Source organism: Haliotis asinina, chromosome 15 (assembly GCF_037392515.1).
Source record: "Haliotis asinina isolate JCU_RB_2024 chromosome 15, JCU_Hal_asi_v2, whole genome shotgun sequence".
Classification (NCBI taxonomy): Eukaryota; Metazoa; Mollusca; class Gastropoda; order Lepetellida; family Haliotidae; genus Haliotis; species Haliotis asinina.
Window position 1 is genome coordinate 51,820,640 of NC_090294.1, and position 19,630 is coordinate 51,840,269.

Below are 19,630 nucleotides of genomic sequence, written 5' to 3' on the forward strand. Positions count from 1 at the left end.
TGTAATACTTCTTAACTTGGAAACCGGATATAAGTAATTGTTACATGTATCAGAGCACGTATTTCTAAATAACTCCATGTCGTGGTATTGTGTGTGATCAACTGATGAGGTGTAATGTTATGTGTGATGAGCTGATCTGCTGCGTTGCTATGTGTGATCAATTGATCTGTTGTGTTTCTATGTGTGATCAATTGATATGCTGTGTTTCTATATGTGATGAGCTGATCTGCTGTGTTTCTATGTGTGATGAGCTGATCTACTGTGACGTTTCGGTGATCAGCTGATGAGGTGTGATGTGTGTGACGAACTGATCTACTGTGACGTTTGGGTGATCAGCTGCTGAGGTGTGCTGTGTGTGACGAACTGATCTACTGTGACGTTTGGGTGATCAGCTGCTGAGGTGTGCTGTGTGTGACGAACTGATCTACTGTGACGTTTGGGTGATCAGCTGCTGAGGTGTGCTGTGTGTGACGAGCTGATCTACTGTGACATTTGGGTGATCAGCTGATGAGGTGTGCTGTGTGTGACGAGCTGATCTACTGTGACGTTTCGGTGATCAGCTGATGAGGTGTGCTGTGTGTGACGAACTGATCTACTGTGACGTTTGGGTGATCAGCTGCTGAGGTGTGCTGTGTGTGACGAACTGATCTACTGTGACGTTTGGGTGATCAGCTGCTGAGGTGTGCTGTGTGTGACGAACTGATCTACTGTGACGTTTCGGTGATCAGCTGATGAGGTGTGCTGTGTGTGACGAACTGATCTACTGTGACGTTTCGGTGATCAGCTGATGAGGTGTGCTGTGTGTGACGAACTGATCTACTGTGACGTTTGGGTGATCAGCTGCTGAGGTGTGCTGTGTGTGACGAACTGATCTACTGTGACGTTTGGGTGATCAGCTGCTGAGGTGTGCTGTGTGTGACGAACTGATCTACTGTGACGTTTGGGTGATCAGCTGATGAGGTGTGATGTGTGTGACGAGCTGATCTACTGTGACGTTTGGGTGATCAGCTGCTGAGGTGTGCTGTGTGTGACGAGCTGATCTACTGTGACATTTGGGTAATCAGCTGATGAGGTGTGATGTGTGTGACGAACTGATCTGCTGTGCTGTTATGTGTGATCGGCCGATCTGATGATGTGATGTTGTGCCTCGCATGTCCTTGATCTTCATCCGTCTCGTTTCTCATTCCGCCACACACCTATTCAATATTTCCTGTAGAAAGTTACTGGTTTAACTCCAGCCAACCATTTCAGTTACCGTGAATTATAGTAATTTTAGAAAGAATCTACAGGTTATGAAGCGTGTGATATTTCCTTTATGGGAGTAACTCTGTGAGTATGTAAATGACAGCGCCTGACTGAATGACGTGAACACGGCCTCCTGTCTCGGTGCAGACATGCCGGCCAAGTGTATGCTCTGTGTAGTGTTGATGATGGCAGGTTTCTGTGACTGTGTGGACAGACACTACTACATCGGGTGTGTGGAGATCCTTTGGGACTATGCGCCATACGGGGACCTAGTGACCCCCACTAGGTCAGTACCTGCGCACTAGGAATGTCGAAACCCTATGTTATTACTTAAACCATATTGCTGATGTATCATATTTTGTGAACTGACTGTGAATGTACCTGTGCGCATTGTCTATCAGTGAATGCACCCAACTGTTTCAAGTATCAGTAAATGTACCACTGTTTCAAATGTCAGTAAATTTACTCATCTGTTTCACCTTCTAGTGAATATACTCAACTGTTTCCCCTGTCTTTAACTGTTGTCAATAGTTTCAGCTATCAAAAAATGCGCTGAAACGTTTCACCTTTCACTTAATGTTCTGAGGGGTTTCACTTGTCAATGAATGTACCAAGCCGTTTCACTTGTTTCAGTCAAATCTTTCTGTCGTCAGTGAACCCACCCTACTTTTTCACATGTTAATGTATGTTCCCCACTGTTTCACCCTATAGTGATTGTACATGACCGTTTCACATTTCCGTTCATGTGCCCCACTGTTTCATCTGTTCGTAAGAGAACCTGTGAGATGCCCCTTTCAATGAATATACTAAACTGTTTCCCCTGTGAGCATGGCTTCCGGTTTTACCTATCACTGGGTCTGTTTCACTGTCAGTTAATGTGCCCAAAAGTTTCATCTGCATATGAGTTTTCCTGTTTCACCTGCCGGCATCTGTACGTTTCTCCAACGATAACATAAGGGTATCCACATCCCAATGTTTTATAAGTATTTTGATGACTATTTTCACGGTTTCAAGATTGAACATCACCAGTCCATCAAGCCAGTACCTGAACCAGGGCCACCACCGGCTGGGAAGGGTGTACAAGAAGGCAGTCTACAAACAGTACACAGATGCCACATACTCAGTCGAGGTAGACAAGCCCAAGTGGCTGGGGTTCCTTGGACCCATCCTGAGAGGGGAAGAAGGAGACACGCTTCTGTTGCACTTCAAGAATTTCGCCTCCCAGAGATATTCTATGCATCCTCACGGACTGCTCTACGACAAGATGAGTGAAGGTGAGCTCCAGTGCATTGATGTTACTATTGCATCCTGCTCCTAGATGTTGTGTAAACATGATGCATGGTTTCCTGTAAAGGTTCTGAGTTGAATAAAGTTCGAATAATGGTGTTTGTTGGGCTGGCATTTATCAGGTTGTCCACCCCTGTGCTTGACTGTGTTCTTTGCGCCCGGTGGTGTGGTCGCTGTCATAATATTGACCACTTAACTGGTTGACCCATTCAGCTATTGTAACTAGGGATTGCATAATGGAATACATACTTAAAGTAATTAACGATCATCTCGGTCTAAGTAAACTTAGTCTCAATGTTATTCCTCACACTCCACCACTGAGTCTAACAAACCCTAACGGAAGGTCGCGTCAAGTAACCTTTGAGTGACCTATGACCGTCTAATCAATAGACAGACGGTTAAATAGATTTAACCAATCAGACAACGGCTACTAGTTAGGGGTCGGTGGGACTTACAAAATATTCAGATCTCCGCACAAACAAAAATCCGCATATACCACAGTTATTTGACCTGCAGTATATACGCTTTGGGATTTCTGTTGACATTGTTACCATAGCTAATGTTTCCGCAAGATCTCATCCTTGAATATTGCCCCAAACACTATTTTCAACAACTGTTTACTCACCGTTGTCATGGTTATAACATGCGCCTTGTGCATCATCCGGAAGCGATCGTATGCTAAATAGCATTCGGATTCGTTCGGATACGAAACTTTTCGAGGTAAAAAGTCCACGAGGTATGTGCGAATGTCCACATTCACGATTTGGTAAGCTTTGTTCTGATTGGTCAGTCTCAAAGGATACCCGACGGGACCTCTAATAAGGGTTTGTTAGACTCAGTGGTGGAGTGTAACGAAACGCACTGAGGCTAGTTTACTTAGACTGCTATTATCTAGTGTAAATACAAAGTGTCCATGTGCAGTCGAACCAACTTCGTGCTGAACATGAACGACGATAGCAAACACATTTGTTTTCTAGGATTATGAGATGCACCTACTGAGGTTTACAGCAAAGGAAGCCTGTCAAGTAATTTTTCGACAAAACATACATGTAATGCAAATTAATTAATTTAAACCAGGCCGAGAAAATAATAATTGAAGATTTCGGAGCAGGAAACCCATATCTTCATCCGACTACAAAGGCAAGAATTGTACATCCTTTACGAAGCATGAAAGGTTGATGACAAGCATGACAAGTTAACTTCATGTCTATCGACCATGGCCGACAACATATACACAAGAACCTTTGTCTGGCATATATACTGTAATTCCTGTTATATCTGGGAACAACAACTGTGTAAAATGTGTGAATGAATACTGTTACTGTGCTAACGTGAATTGATATGTCTCGCAGTAGACAGGAGTTCATTCTTTCCACCTTACCACATTCCTGATAAATATTTAAACATGTTAAGCAAACCATATGATTTAAGGTTCTTTATGCTTTGATGACGTCTAAACATGAACATGCATCACAAAATGTGAAATGAAAATTTGAAGGAGTGGGTGCATGAGGACTCGAGACTATTGTCTCCCATTATCGCTTTCTCGTCTCACATGACCACTTTCTCTTTTCGTGTTATCGCTTTCTCGTCTCGCGTTACCACTTTCTCGCTTTCTCACTTCCGAAGTTTAATGCCAGAAAGCCATGGTCTAAATCAGCGACGATAGACAGTGACGTTTAGGTTGTTTTGTGTGATGTTGGCGGATGTCAGTTGTAATGAAGGTTGTGACAGGCTTTTTCACAGGTCTTGACTTTCATTGCCTCGGTGAGTCTGTGTTTTCATCATGAATATTCAACAGGGATGCTACTAGTTTGCGACCGCTGCTCTGACAGAACCTATGCAATTACACAAATGCGTCTAATCCTGTATCTTGGCCATGATATATGTGTAACCACGGTTGACTTTTAGTATCCAACAAAATGTTTTTTTACTTTTTACATTTTTTTATAAAAAAGTCCTTTTTTCTACTTAACTTACTGGTATAACAAAAATATCTCATGATAACTACCCAAATTTAGCAGAAATGTATTAAGGATGGACTCGAACAAATACTCTGTAATTGTATTAGAGCCGCAGCCACATATATTCGGGTCAAACGTCGTGGAAATGGTTTGAATGGCGCCATACACTCACGTGCAGTTTAGTTAGGTTTTCAGCTTCCAATGTATTTTATGTTAGACATGTGGCGGACATTTCCAAATTTCATGCCTCAGTGACAAATATTTCTGTCCGATCAATTGTCTATATTGCTGTGCACCTTTTCGAGGTAAACAGGTACCTCGCCTTGAATGTACACGACATCTTGTATGTTGTTCGCCTCACACCTGCAGGTGCAAAATACCATGATGGCCACCACAACCTGAGCTCGGATGACCTAGTGTGGCCGGGAGGCTCACACACGTATCGATGGGAGATCAACAAACAGGCATGTCCTACCTCCCACAGTCCCAACTGCATATCCTGGCTCTATCACTCCCACGTCGTCCCCACCAACGACACTAACGCCGGCCTCGTCGGATTCATCTACGCCTGCAAACCAGGTCTGACTTCCTAGCATTGCCAACGTTAAATATTTACTCACTCATTCAGACTTGTTCAAAACGGAAACGACTTTAATCTCATCACATGGTCGTAAGTGCAATCATACAATCATCAGCGAATTGTGGTCGGTTGATTTTGGTAACTTTGACTGACAGGTATATTTAATATTGACATAGACAGTATAAAAGATGGGTTTTTAGTTACCTTGTTAGATCTTAACAATACACTGCTACTCATAAGAACATTACTCAAGAACACATTAACAGAGCTTTCTGTCCAGACGCGTTTTACACATCAGCGCCGTCTGTGTCGCAGAACTGGAGGTGGTCTTCCATTAGCTGATGGTAGTTTACTGTTTCGTTCAAACCTGCCCTTTACGTCTACCACGGCAATGTCTTGTCCGTTTTTTGGACCTTGACCCTATCGGAATCCTTGACTCGACACCACGTCCTGCTCTGAAGAGCAGTTGATGAACATCACAATGGTTGTAAGCAGTCAATGGCGTGACGCTTATGCCAGTATCTCATGTTGCTATTGGCCGTAAAAAAGTAGGATTTACTCTAATTATGGCATGCATCTACATTCTCTCACTCTCTGATACCTGGACAGGCACCCTAAACAAGACGTCAAGTGGGCGTCAGTATGCCATCTACGCTAGTCAGATCGACGAGAACAGAAGCTGGTACATGCAAGACAACCTCCACGTGTTCGGCGGCAACGCCAGCACCGTCAACAAAATCAACATCAGGGACGGCCGGTTCAGACGTTGGAATATAATGGCGGCCCTAAATGGCTACGTATACGGCAACCTGCCCGGCGTTGACGCCTGTGTTGGGGAGACGGTCACGTTCCATTTTGCCGCCTTGGGTCACGCCAAGGACATGCACCAGCTGGTCATCAGCGGCCATTCCTTCAAACAGTTTGGTCACGTGTAAGATTAGCGCCTCACTTGATTATTCAACCAAGCTTTTGATCTGTTCATATAAATAATACCCGACTTTGGCTGGAGAGCTATCATCGGATACTTAATAGGTGTATTTTGCTACATATATTTCTGACACAACTTTACATGGAATTGTAGGAAATTACCAAGAAACTAGTACATGTATGTTGATTAAAGTGAATCCTTGAGACAGAAGCAAGCTCGAATTTGTACACATGTAGAGAACTGAGCCATGTCATACGGCATGACAAGCGAGTTGTTTCAACCACAGACTGCCCTGTACAGATCTTCCAGTTGTTAATGTCAAACAAACAGATTTCGCAAAACCAGAAACACATCGAAACATGTATTTAAAGGCTCAATATTCCTACATGCAAACTCCTGTGGGTTTCAGCCGCAACGCCATCAGCCTAGAGGTGGCCCAGTTCGCCACAGTGACGGTCAAGGCTGTGGCCGTGGGACGCTGGCTGCTGTATGATGAAGTGATCAGCAACTATGTGGGTGAGTAATTCAGAGAGGTCAACCCAAGCAGCAAGGGAGGATGATGTCGGGATAGTGGCTTTTATTACATGAAGTAATGAACAGTTGTAGAATAGTCAATGTATTAATGTCATAATATATTTGTGAAATGTTATACCGTTTTTGACAGTGGGATGGATTAAACAGTTGCTGGTGGTGGCACGCTTTCACTGTGTGTGGGTATGTGTACTTTGCAATACTTTACACATACTTCGGGCTGCAGCATACACATGAAACTGTTCTATATAATCCCGTGACTTTCCCAGGTGGTATGACTGCTTTCTTCAATGTTGGAACATGCAGCCACTTCCAGTCTAAACCCAAGATTTCGCCACCTCGAAATGTCCGGCGCTTCTATATAGCCGCTGAGGAGATTCTATGGAATTATGCTCCGTCCCAGAGAAACAGGTTCGATGGAGGGTCACTACTGCATGGGTAAGCAACCTGACGAATATTAAGGAACGGACCTGTTCTCAAACGAGGAGGATTATCTCGTGAAATAGCGACAGCACAACATGTATTATTCTCAGAGTTTAATCAATGTTCCCTCCTTACTGGCCTACTTGATTGTTTAAGTGTAATAATCTAACAAAACCAAAAGGAAGAGCATAAATACTATCTTCAGTCTTAGAACTCATGTTTTGGACGCACAGATCCGTTGACTGACAAATTGTGTATAGTTCACGGTACTGAAATTCTTACCTACAATTTCAGTCTTCATCTTTGAAAACTATGAATGTTCGGCATGGACGAATTGTCTTTTACTGTTGATTCTCTTCTTGATTGATTATGGCGGTGCTCTCCACAACGGTGTTACGGAAACCTTTACGAATCCCGAAAGCTTTACACATTGCACCCATGTAGTACATAGAACCCGGGTCTTCGGCGTCATGAGCGAACGCTTTGACTACTATGTTGCGGCACCTCCCTTCTTTTAGAAGCAACAGGTACTCTAATGTACAAATGTCCCTTTCTGTGTTTTTTCTCCTTCCTTAGGGTTTCTAAAAAGTATTTTGAGAAGAGCCGTACAAGTATCGGCGGTACATACAAGAAGGCCGTGTTCACTGGCTATACTGACAAGTCCTTCAAAATGCAGATAAAGCGGTCCCCGGATGAAGAACACCTTGGTTTCCTCGGCCCTGTCATCAAAGTGGAAGTAGGGGAAGCTATTGAGGTACACTTCCTGAACCGCGCGAGTCGACCATACTCGGTACATTCACACGGCGTGCAGTGTGACAAGGACAACGAGGGGCTGTTGTACAACGACAACCATCCAGGTACGCTTGGTCGTGTAGGTAGTGTCAGGAACGCGGAAATAAGCTGTATCAGTAATACATAAATAAGAACACGTTGTGACGGTAATACAGAAAAACGCTGTGGGACAGGAATAGGCTGTGTCAGTGTAACTGAAATCACAGGCAGAAGACGTGTTAATGTGTGCCGAATGTACAGACAGTATTGATGAAACCATTGAAAAGTTATTACTTTCCGACAGTAATTGTGTTGATTTGCCAAGAAAAGATGTTTCGGATACAATTAAATAATATGAGGAGATGAAAAAATATCAGATTCAAATATTTTGAAAAGCCCCTACATCCCTCGAGCCACAAACGTTTGCACAAAAAGCAGACAGTCATGTCCTACAACCATGATTTATAATCTGAGCATCTGCTCTCAGCCCGGTGGTAAAGTAGATTATTACGAGTATGGGAATATACATCCAACAGTCTAGTATCGTGGTGTGTTGTCCAACACTTGCCTCATTTTCAAATGATCATGTCTTGTAGAGACATCCAAGAGGTTCATCAAGCCGGGCCAAGTACGGACGTACCACTGGGAGGTTCCGGCGGACGTCGGACCACAGAGGGACGATCCAAACTGCGTCATCCGTGTCTACACGTCCGGCACCGACATCAGCCACGACATCTACAGCGGACTGGTGGGACCCCTTGTTATTTGCAGACCAGGAGAAATACAGAAGGTAAAAAGATGAATAAAATGGAGAATGGAAAGTGAAAATGAGGAGTGGTGAAAAAAGATTCTCACGTTAAAAAATGTTGTACTTATGTAGCAGCATTCATGACTGTGTAAGAGAATGTGTGTGTGTGTGTGTGTGTGTGTGTGTGTGTGTGTGTGTGTGTGTGTGTGTGTGTGTGATATGTCTGGATTATTGCTGATTTTAAAGTGCTTACCCACTAGCAACATGTACCATCGTTTAACGTGCTCTTTTACCGTGTCTGACCATTGACCTTCGACTCTTCTCTCTAGCCACTCGACAGCGGCTTTCCAAGGGCCATTATTTTCTTCAACAGAAACTATACTCAAATGCTCAACATACTCTGTTGGCACTTGATAAAAGTGCGGAGAGGTTTTCTTCACAATCACGTTACTTTGACTTTTTACATATGTCAATTCACTAGGTTTGGATCTATCCTTGTACGCCTAGATGTCATTCAGTGTGCTCTTTATGACTTCGTTGATTCGCCACACTTAGAGTTCTATAACTGACCCTGCATTGCACAAAAGAGACGGTATTGATTCGCGACGTAAGTGTTCGAAACATATATTTAAACTTAGAGACAAAAGTATACCGAGTTTTGTTTTATCTTCATGTAATAGAACATCGAAAAAAACTGTTGTTATATAAGTGCTTGTCGATTTACCCATAACTAATTTCCGAAACAGTCTGTGAAATATAATCTTCGATGTTTTTGTGAAAAATAAATTGGATCGAAGAAAAAAGTTAAATTTAAACATACATGATCCATGCAATGTTTTTAAAGTCAACATGGGCAGTAATGTACTATTATTGATGTCGAAGATATCCAGCAGCAGGGGAATAATGGCTGTCTTTTTTCTCTAACTTTTTCAAAGTTTTAAATTAACACAGGTTCTAAAGAACTAGCCAAGTTCTGAGCTCATTCAGACTCCAACTATTCGAGAGAGGAATGAAAACACAAGATAAACTCACATGAGGATTAGGACTCCTCTGCTTCTCGGATTGTACAGATGTTTCCCTCAGGTGACTACGATACACTGGAAACTGTTCGTGTTCAGTGAATATGCTACGGCGTTGTGGAACAGCCACTTTCTCTGTTTATGTCTGTGTGCAGGGGAACAGCGCTTTACGAGTTCTCCCTCTTCCCTTCTGTTCCAGACAACAGCAGCTCGTGAACTCTTCCTCTACTTCTCCATAGTTGACGAGAACTTCTCCTGGTACTTGGAAGACAGTATTAAGATGGCGAAGGTCGACCACAAAGTAAACAGATCGGACACACAGTTCTTAGAGTCCAACAGGATGTCCAGTAAGTCAGTAAGGAAGGGTCAACAGGCATTACGCCAAGTGTCCTGGATAATGGTTTGACCATCAGACTCATTCTAGGTGTTCCATTTAGCTTTCTGCTCAGTTGAATGAATAGTCGTGAAACACACACATTCTTTGTTATGCGAACTGGTGCTTGATAGTGCTGGAAGGTCAGGACATGCTTGCCTTGCGAACACCCGGTGTTCAGTAATGCATTCACATGATTGTCACTGATATGCCCTTTACGGCAAATGCTGTTGGTCTGGTTATCATTTTGCACAGGAACTATGAATATGCTGTAGACACATGGACAAGGTGTGTATGTCATGAGTTTATTGAGCCTCTCCCAGGATGGTAATATCTGGCTGGTCTTTTCGCTTTCTTACGAAATATATCGGTATGCGACTGGAACCAGTTCGTAACGGCACCTCATGGTCACAGTGGTGGGTTTTATGTCACCCTGACCCTATGTATGGAAAGGATGCTCATGCCAAGAACCACTAGCCAGTCTGGTGATCACTCGCGGTTGTGGTTGTAACAACACAGAGCCGTGGACCCATAGTCTTCATAAATATTCGTTTTCCTACAGGTATAAACGGTTACATGTACGGGAACCTGCCCGGTCTGGTGGTATGTAGAGGGGAGATGATCCGTTGGTACGCCTTCAACCTTGGTTCGGACCTGGATCTCCATACCCTCTATATTCATGGCAACATGTTCGAGAACCACCACCAGCACAAGTTCTCTACAGGGATGATATCTGGGGCTCTCAAGACTCTCATCATGTCGCCCACGAACATAGGTATGGTATTACGTCACAATAGGTATTCAGACTCACGTGCAGTTCGTTTGTGTTCTGTACCACGTGATGAACTGATGCAGCTGTAATGGCGAGTGTCATCGAGTGGGATGTCGGGTGGGAATATACCTGGTAACATAAGCTTGTCGTCGGTGGAGATTAAACGCATAATATTGCCTGCCTGAGTGGCAAGGTAGCTTGCATGTCAGCCTATCATGACAGGAGGAAGTGCGCTCATGTCATAGGTTTGTCTGTCCAAATACATTTCACAGGTCACAGTTATTTAATGTTACATGTAATGCTTATTATTGGTAAGAAGCAGGCTGATCATATATACAGTTCTGTAGATCGATACTCATGATGTTGATCGCTGGATTGTATGGTCCACACTCGATTATTTGCAGACGGCATGAATATAGCCAGAATATTGCTTAGAGCGATTTTAACACAAACCAACCAACCAACCAAACAAACAAACGAAATGGTTATTACTGAACGTAGCATATTCCAAAAATATACCAACACTTACATATGAATATGATGATTTGTATTGTAGTCACTGGTGTGAAACTGAATAATCCTCTCTTCTGGTACCGTTACAAGGGACTTGACATCGAAGTGGAAGTGCAAAATGAATGGAAGTACAAACAAAAGTCATCTTCTATAACCCAACTGTTCCAGGCACATGGGGTTTACAGTGTCACTCCAACGATCACTTCCTGAAGGGGATGACTGCCATGTACCAGGTTCGAAAATGTCCTCTCAGGCCCTCCACCCCCTCCCCACGAGTCCGCGGGGGTCGCGAGAGAGTCTTCTACATACAGGCAGAAGAGGACGTTTGGGACTACACCCCACAGCACATGGACGTGATACAGGGGGTGCCATTCATCACTCCTGACAGGTAAGACGTGGCACAGGGGGTGCCATTCATCACTCCTGACAAGTAAGACGCGGTACAGGGGGTGCCATTCATCACTCCTGACAGGTAAGACATGGTACAGGGGGTGCCATTCATCACTCCTCAAAGATGAGACGTGGTACAGGGGGTGCCATTCATCACTCCTGACAGGTAAGACGTGGTACAGGGAGTGTCATTCATCACTCCTGACAGGTAAGACGTGGTACAGGGGGTGCCATTCATCACTCCTGACAGGTAAGACGTGGTACAGGGGGTGCCATTCATCACTCCTGACAGGTAAGACGCGGTACAGGGGGTGCCATTCATCACTCCTGACAGGTAAGACATGGTACAGGGGGTGCCATTCATCACTCCTCAAAGATGAGACGTGATACAGGGGGTGCCATTCATCACTCCTGACAGGTAAGACGTGGTACAGGGAGTGTCATTCATCACTCCTGACAGGTAAGACGTGGTACAGGGGGTGCCATTCATCACTCCTGACAGGTAAGACGTGGTACAGGGGGTGCCATTCATCACTCCTGACAGGTAAGACGTGGTACAGGGAGTGCCATTCATCACTCCTCAAAGATGAGACGTGGTACAGGGGGTGCCATTCATCACTCCTCACAGGTAAGACGTGGTAAAGGGAGTGCCATTCATCACTCCTGACAGGTAAGACGTGGTATATTCATCACTCCTGACAGAGGAGACTGGGGACAGATGTACATTCCGAGGGCGGTATCCCTGGGACAGGGAGCCATCACAGGGACTTCGTTTCACCACCAAGTACCCCCATCTAATGTGGCACCCAACGTACTTGTGTTTAAATCATACATATCCAATTTGCTGGTCGGCCTTTTTGTCGCAACTTCACTGAGTGAGTATAGTTTTATGTCGGACGCTTGTTCCATAATCTCAGTGCTGGAGGCAAAAGGTTACGTCAGATAAGAAAACACACTATAAAACTTTACACTTCAAGTATAGATAGGCCGGGATTGCATGTAAATACAATACGTTTGCAAGTGGAATCCTAATGATCATTTGAAACTGGAATCCTAATGATCTTTTGGGGTAGTTTAGTGGTTGAACCGTTCGTTCCTCACACCAGTGACTTGAATACGATTTCCCACGTGGGTACACTGCTTTTTCTGGTGTTCCCCGCAGTGATATTGCTGGAATATTGTAAACACGTTCGGAAAACTAAACTCACTCACTCTATTTTCAGGAGAGGGACCGTCTATACAAACCGTACAGGATATTTATTGGGAACAAAATACAGGAAACTGTTCTATCGGCAATACAAGGATAAAGGGTTTATGTTTCCAGTTAAGCGCCGGCCAGATGAGGCATATCTTGGCCTCCTGGGACCCGTGATCTATCTGGAGGTCGGGGACATTTTGACAATAGTGTTCAGAAATAAAGGACGACGTCCATATTCCATTCACCCGGAAGGACTACAGAGTACCACGGCCAGACTGGGACCATGGCGGCCGAACCGACGCGACCAGAAAGTTGTCCAACCCGGCAAGACCTTCCGCTATCAGTGGAAGGTGACCCATTCAGGCGGCCCGGGGCCATTCGACGCCCCCTGTCTGTCCCGGATGTACTACTCGGATGTCAACGCCATTAAAGACACCAACTCGGGACTCGTGGGGCCACTTGTTGTATGTAAAAGTGGGATTTTGGACAAAAAAGGAAAACGGACAGACGTCGATAGGGATTTTGTCGCGTATTTTACTGTGATCGATGAAAACTTTAGTTGGTACCTTGAGGAAAATATTGCGAATCATTCCCCACGACCAGACCTAGTGGATCGGAATAACAAAAATTTTACAAACAGCAACAGAATGCACGGTAAGTTGGCCTGATTCGGGTTTTCCATCTGTAACTTGTGTTCCGGAGCTGCACCGTCGAAATAATTCATTTGTTTCTCAAATAGCTTATGATGTAACATTCGTGACAAATTGTGTCCTCCGAGACAAACTGAGGGCTCATGCTTCCTACGTGGCAATTGTATCGACTAGTTCCGTTGTGTGCAAATAGGCACGGCACTGTTTAAACAGAAACTTTAACAGAGTTGCCAATTACAAGCACGTGTTGGTTTTTACCTTAACATCGGGAAACAAGCCGGAGTGCAACTTTGATGTAGATTTTGTGGTTTATTTCAGCAATCAATGGCTACCTCTACGGCAACCAGCCAATACCGACCATGTACAAGGATGAAGACGTTGCTTGGTACCTGTTGTCACTGGGGTCACAATTTGACCTTCACTCCGTTCATTTCCATGGCAACCTTGTCACAGAATTTAGTGACACGGCGAGAAAAAATGACGTCACTCAGATCTACCCGGGAATGTTCGTAACCGTGCGCATGCGTGCAATAAATCCCGGACGGTGGCTGTATCACTGTCACGTCAACAACCACATCAAGGCCGGCATGGAGGGGATGTACCAAATCGTGGACAGGAACACAGGATGAGGGCCACCCAGGCTGGATGTCCCGAACATCTTCTCCGTACTTCATTGAAACAACCAGACTAGACGATTCCCTGTGTCGTGTTATGTCCGGATCCCTTAGCTGTCAGGATCCGCTGTGGGTTGGATACTAATTTTACGCTAATTTGTTTGTCGGCAACGTACCCAACACGTCAGAGACGTCTGTCGCATATATTCGTGGCTATAGAAAGCTTAAGCGCCACACTGTGATGACAGACATGATGTTCAAAGTCATAAACGAAACCCATTTCTTAATTGTCGACGTTAATGGAGGTATGGTAAAAAACATATATATGTGACGGTTCATCAGATTTAAGAAGAGGAACGCGTTTTATGGATATATAACCTCTTTCTTACAGTGCACGTGACGTGTCGGTGTTGATGTACATTGATATGTCACATCACATGCAAGACGGAACTTGTATATCCATAAAAAGTGTTGCTCTTCATCATACCGTCTACTAAATGCCACAACACGAGGACGTTAAATGCAACATCCGTGTAGGGTAAGTGATAGTTGCGTTGAACATACATCGACTAGAATAATTAATATGAAGGATGGGTTCTTGGTAATACATTTTCCCCTTCAGTACAGATCTACTGCTTTCTACAGGTTTCAAATATCGTATTCTAGATGTTGTTTGTAATTTGACAGACACAATAAATGAGTTGCTGATCTACTGACGTACGTATTACGTCAGAATACGCATCACACAGGATTCCTGTATTTGGTTCACACATTATATGTTTGGAGTTGCTGTAAGACAATGAGACATCACCACACTGATGTAGGTTCCACTGCACTATATCAGATTCACATGCTCCCTGAACAGGCACGATATGGAAATAACTGAAAAGACAGATACCCGTCACAGCTGTGTTTGGAAGAAATAGTGTAAGATGCTTAGTTTTTGAAAAGCACTTCCATTAAGGAACTAAAACTGACCACATGGTAAGTATTGAGTGATGTCAGTTTTATCACCATCACTTATATTTACATGCGTAAGGATATTTTCAAATAGGTGACGTTTGGTTTATGGGGTTTATGTGTTCCGCTTTCTGTGCTTATACAGAAAATACGTTGGAAGAATTGTCCAGAAGTTGTGTCAGAGAGGTCATGTGTACATGAAATGGCTGTCGAAAGCCTGGATGAGTTTCGAAAAAAGTATAAGGTTACAATATACTAAATGGGAAACCACTTGGTATTGTGTAACTAGCTGTAAAGCACACCTTTGTGACCGGACCACCCACTCCCCGGTCACTGAATCTAGCAGCCCGTCTTGTCTGTAGCGAGACCGTTATCCAGATGCAATCGGCGATATTCAGGCATACCTCAGAGTACGCCTGGTTCCGTTGACTGTTGTACACCATTGGGGATCCTGTAAATAGCACCATGAACAACTAACTATATGGCAACCATGTACAGTGAAGTGTATCGGAAGTTGGTGGGCGTCATCAGTCATTCGGACTTCTGGGAGGAGCGGTCTTTATTATCTGTTACCATTACAGGGACATATTTCAAACTCACTGGTTCTCAAGTACGATTTTATCACAAATAATACAAACTAAATAAGGTAAAATTATAATTAGTTATTTTAGGATTGTATGTGTATTTCTTCGGTTATTAAAAAACTTTATGTGCTTACTGCATATAAATGGGTGCAGAAACTTCTTTCAGACGTTTGCGTTTTTAGATTCATACATCAATGAATCAATAGTTGGTTTAGTTTTATGCTGCTTTCAGCAATATACCAGCAATATACCAGCAATATCACATCGGGGGACACACGAAATGTTCTTCATACATTGCACCCGTGTAGTGGACTCGAACCCGGGTCTTCGGTGTGAAGAGCGAACGCTTTAATCACAAAGATACCTCAATGAATCGATATATATAGTATATTGAATCCTTATGGTTACATTCGCAAGGAAAACAGGTGTTATTAACCAGATGTATGAAATCAGACAACAATGACCAGACTGATTCCAGACGGGGAATACTGCATATGGTGACGTGAATCAGGTGACATTCTGTTTATGCATGGTCGATAGCCACCAGATTCAAACAATACTTACCAGAGAATATGTAGACAGATATTTAGGAGCTACAACCGAAGGCATGCAGTCACTGTTTTTCAGGCCAGCAAGAAAAAGAAATGACGGGAGAGTCTTCTGGTCAGAACGTATCGAGGATATGCTATATTCATCCTTTCCTGCTTCAGTGGTCGCGAGATTGTTGTGCGATCCGAGCATGCATCAATGTTGCCAGACTTTCTGTGGAGAGCAACAGACTTTCTGTGGAGAGTAACACGGGAACAGAGATAGGAAACGCTCGACTGTAATTGGGTTTCCCTGGCAGTCTGATGGTAAAAGTTCAGTGTAGGTACGGCTTTCGTTTGTACGTTATTTTTTGCAATAAAACACGACCAGTTCAACAAATCAGAAAGCCAGAATTACAACGGACAACGGAATTTTCATCATTAAATTATTCCTCATCTTCTGCCCGATTTTCAAGGTTACAAATCGCAAAAATCCAACATCAGTTGGCTCTGTGGATAAAGCTCAATACGATTTGATTGATAAAGATCATGACCGTTACACTGTTTGAGGATGTTCACCCTGATGGTAAGTGTGTGATAACAAATGGCCCCTAAAATGGACATTTTTTCATCAGAATGTCAAAACCGGACAATTATATGTTCCAATGTGCGACAAACCGATTCCACGGGATTTCATGCATCCAAAGACGTATATTTGTGAATATACGTCTTTGATGCAACAAACCCTTTATAGTGTTTGTCGTTACTGACAGTAATTTTCCTGAATGGCGAGGTTTAATATATAAAGAAGTTTGCACACATGTACCAGTCTCGTCATATTGTATGTTAATTCTTTCTTCAGCTTGCTTGAGCACAGAGAGGGCGACCTCATAATAATCATCTTCTTCCAACTATGATGTGTCAAAACGTCTTAGCACTTCAGGTTTTATCGCTGTGAAAAGTCGCCGGTGGGAACACATGTCAGAATGTGGACCGCTCCAAGTTTTAGAGACCAATATTCATAGACTTTGCCTTTAATGCCGGTGTGCCTAACGTCAGTTACATTCCCTTGATGAGATGTGCTCCAGTAAAATAGTGTACATAATAATATGAGATTGTCAGTCACGATGCTACTCCGTTCTTTGGGCCACAGCGAGCAAACTGAGGAATCCCTCCGCGTTAGTCAGTCTCAGTTCACACTGGACGTGAGCACGCTTCTCAGTTTCCCTCTCTTAAAATGCTGAACATGTAACTCTAGTCAGATTTTATTATGTAAATGATCATGTAGATTCTAATCACTTCATGTGACAGTAAACCTCTTTTTGGTAAACCGGCGTTGGGAAATTTCCGCATAGGGCATGTTGGTCTCCGTGGTGTGGTTGACGGACTCACGCGTATGTGGTATCATGATTTGCCCTTAGCTATAATAGTGTGAGCAACAATTATCTCCCGAGATAATAGGTTAGACCCCCTTCATGCTCCAAAATTGCACACATGTGCAGAAATACACACATATGTACATTTACACACATGTGCATAATGGGTCCATGAACGCAATTGCACAATATATGCAAAACTGCACAGTGAGCAAATTCGCATCAAGTGAGGGGTAGGTGCAAAAGTATTTTTGCACATAAGTATTTCTGCTCAGCGTGCATTCTGGGTGCATGAACGCATTGCAAATGTGCACATGTATAAATCAATGCAAATGAACATGGAAATGCAACAGAAAAGAGAAGACAGGGAGCATCAGTACAAAATGATGTATATGATTATGAGCCGGATGCAAACAATGCAGACACGACACCGACACCGACACCGACACCGACATCGACACCGACACCGACACCGACACCGACACCGACACCGACACCGACACCGACACCGACTCCTCATAGCTCATCCATCATTGGGTCTCTGCCACGCACCACATAACCATACGGATGGTCACCTTCGCCGAATCAAGGAAATATCTCGTATGATGAGATTCGTACAGTGGAGATTCCTTCTGTAATCTGTGATTGTAAGACAAAAACACGTTTTGTTAACCAATGTTTTACCAGTTCTTGTGCGATTTGATGTTTTACTTCAAGTGTAACCTTTATGCTCTACGTGAAATGGTCCAAGGAGACATTGGTTAAAGGAGACGCTGTTCAGACCTTTTTCAACTTTAACTTCCTTCTCCAATGGTTCAAGGGTACACTGAACATTTTTCAATTTTGTCTTGAATCTCGAACGGTTCAAAGAGATGCTGATTTTTTTCTTCAAATATACATGTATTTCAGCCGTAAAGTGTTATGTTGCATTGTTCTAAAGATCACCACATATGGTCACCCTATCTGTTTGACTTAAATTTATTACGTTTATTTCTGCTCACATGCAATTTATCAGACAATAAAGTTACTGAAACAATGATTGTAACTGTCTATTCAATATTCATCAACCATGAAGTGTTGTGAGTTTAAACTTCAGTCGCAGCGCAGTGTATGAAGCCCCAGCGATAACCTGTGATTGAGTTGTGAGTACTGGCTTGTTTTGACATGATCAAGCCTCAGTTGTGTCATTCATGAATGTAGATCACGCATGATTGCATCACACACTCTCATTCCCTACATGGGATTAAACCTCGAGACATTGTACTCGAACGTTCTGTAAGCTACCCCGTACTACCTGGCCTGAATGGTCAAAATATCAACGGAATCATCGCATGGTGGTGAAATATCCACAGGTTTAAATCTATCGGGGTAAAATCACAATCTAGCGCCATACTGGTTCATGATCATGCATTCGTTTGCATTTTTAGAAGGAAAAAGAAGTGACAATTACAGTAACAGCACCAAGGTATTGATGTGAAATGAAAAGTCAACATGTTTCTCGCCCTTTAAACTGCGACTGTTACACGTAGAAAATCAAGGAAAATCAGAACAAAACAAGCTTGTTTGTGAAGCAACTTCTATTTTAACACAAATGTCATGAAGCATTTCTAGAGTTAGGACCGATGATTTCATTATCTTCTGCATCGAAATAAATATTTGGTCAGGAACCAAATTGTAGTTAGATTGCGATTCAGAAGTATCATTTGGATCCAAACATAATATAATATGAGTTAAATAAATAAAGAAGTAAAGAAATTTATTTCAACACAAAAGCACCAAGTCATTTTGGTCTATTTATGATCATTGTCACTTTGAATGGAATCCACATTGATTAACATCAGTTTGAATTTAGATAAGTACAAATGTTGTTTCGGATTGAATTGGCACGGTCATTAAACACATCGCTGTTATTGTTTTCTTGAAAATCCATGTCATCTACTGGATACAGCCAGTCTTCTCGGAAATGTTCCCGTCTGAGTTCGCACACATTGTGTAGCACTACACACGCCATGATAACAGTTGAGGCAAAGTCCACGTACACATCAAGACGTTTCTGAAGTCGGTGCCAGCGTCCCTTTAAACACCCGAATGAGCTTTCAATTGTCACGCGGACCCTGCTCAGTCTGTAGTTGAATGTGGACTGCGAAAGGGACAGATTACCCCGATCTGTATAGGGT

The 19,630-nt window shown here is 43.2% G+C and overlaps 1 protein-coding gene across 1 annotated transcript; it reads left to right on the forward strand.

Annotated features, from left to right (window-relative positions):
- The first annotated feature begins 1,361 nt into the window (after nucleotides 1–1,361).
- Nucleotides 1,362–18,492, forward strand: LOC137265779 (hephaestin-like protein). The gene is made up of 13 exons (XM_067801237.1): nucleotides 1,362–1,531; nucleotides 2,260–2,519; nucleotides 4,866–5,075; nucleotides 5,686–6,007; nucleotides 6,414–6,520; nucleotides 6,805–6,973; nucleotides 7,535–7,815; nucleotides 8,326–8,519; nucleotides 9,696–9,843; nucleotides 10,432–10,644; nucleotides 11,323–11,542; nucleotides 12,768–13,396; nucleotides 13,711–18,492. Exons 1-13 carry the CDS (start codon nucleotides 1,395–1,397, stop codon nucleotides 14,019–14,021), a joined length of 3,201 nt encoding a protein of 1,066 aa, XP_067657338.1. The 5' UTR covers nucleotides 1,362–1,394; the 3' UTR covers nucleotides 14,022–18,492.
- The last annotated feature ends 1,138 nt before the right edge of the window (nucleotides 18,493–19,630 follow it).

What these genes read in the sequence shown, in the direction of transcription:
- LOC137265779 (XM_067801237.1), top strand. Translation starts at nt 1,395, where the DNA reads ATGCCGGCCAAGTGTATGCTCTGTGTAGTGTTGATGATGGCAGGTTTC. An exon ending in CATCTACGCCTGCAAACCAG is followed by an intron (nt 5,076 to 5,685) that starts GTCTGACTTCCT and finishes ATACCTGGACAG; the next exon opens with GCACCCTAAACAAGACGTCA. An exon ending in AGAGTCCAACAGGATGTCCA is followed by an intron (nt 9,844 to 10,431) that starts GTAAGTCAGTAA and finishes GTTTTCCTACAG; the next exon opens with GTATAAACGGTTACATGTAC.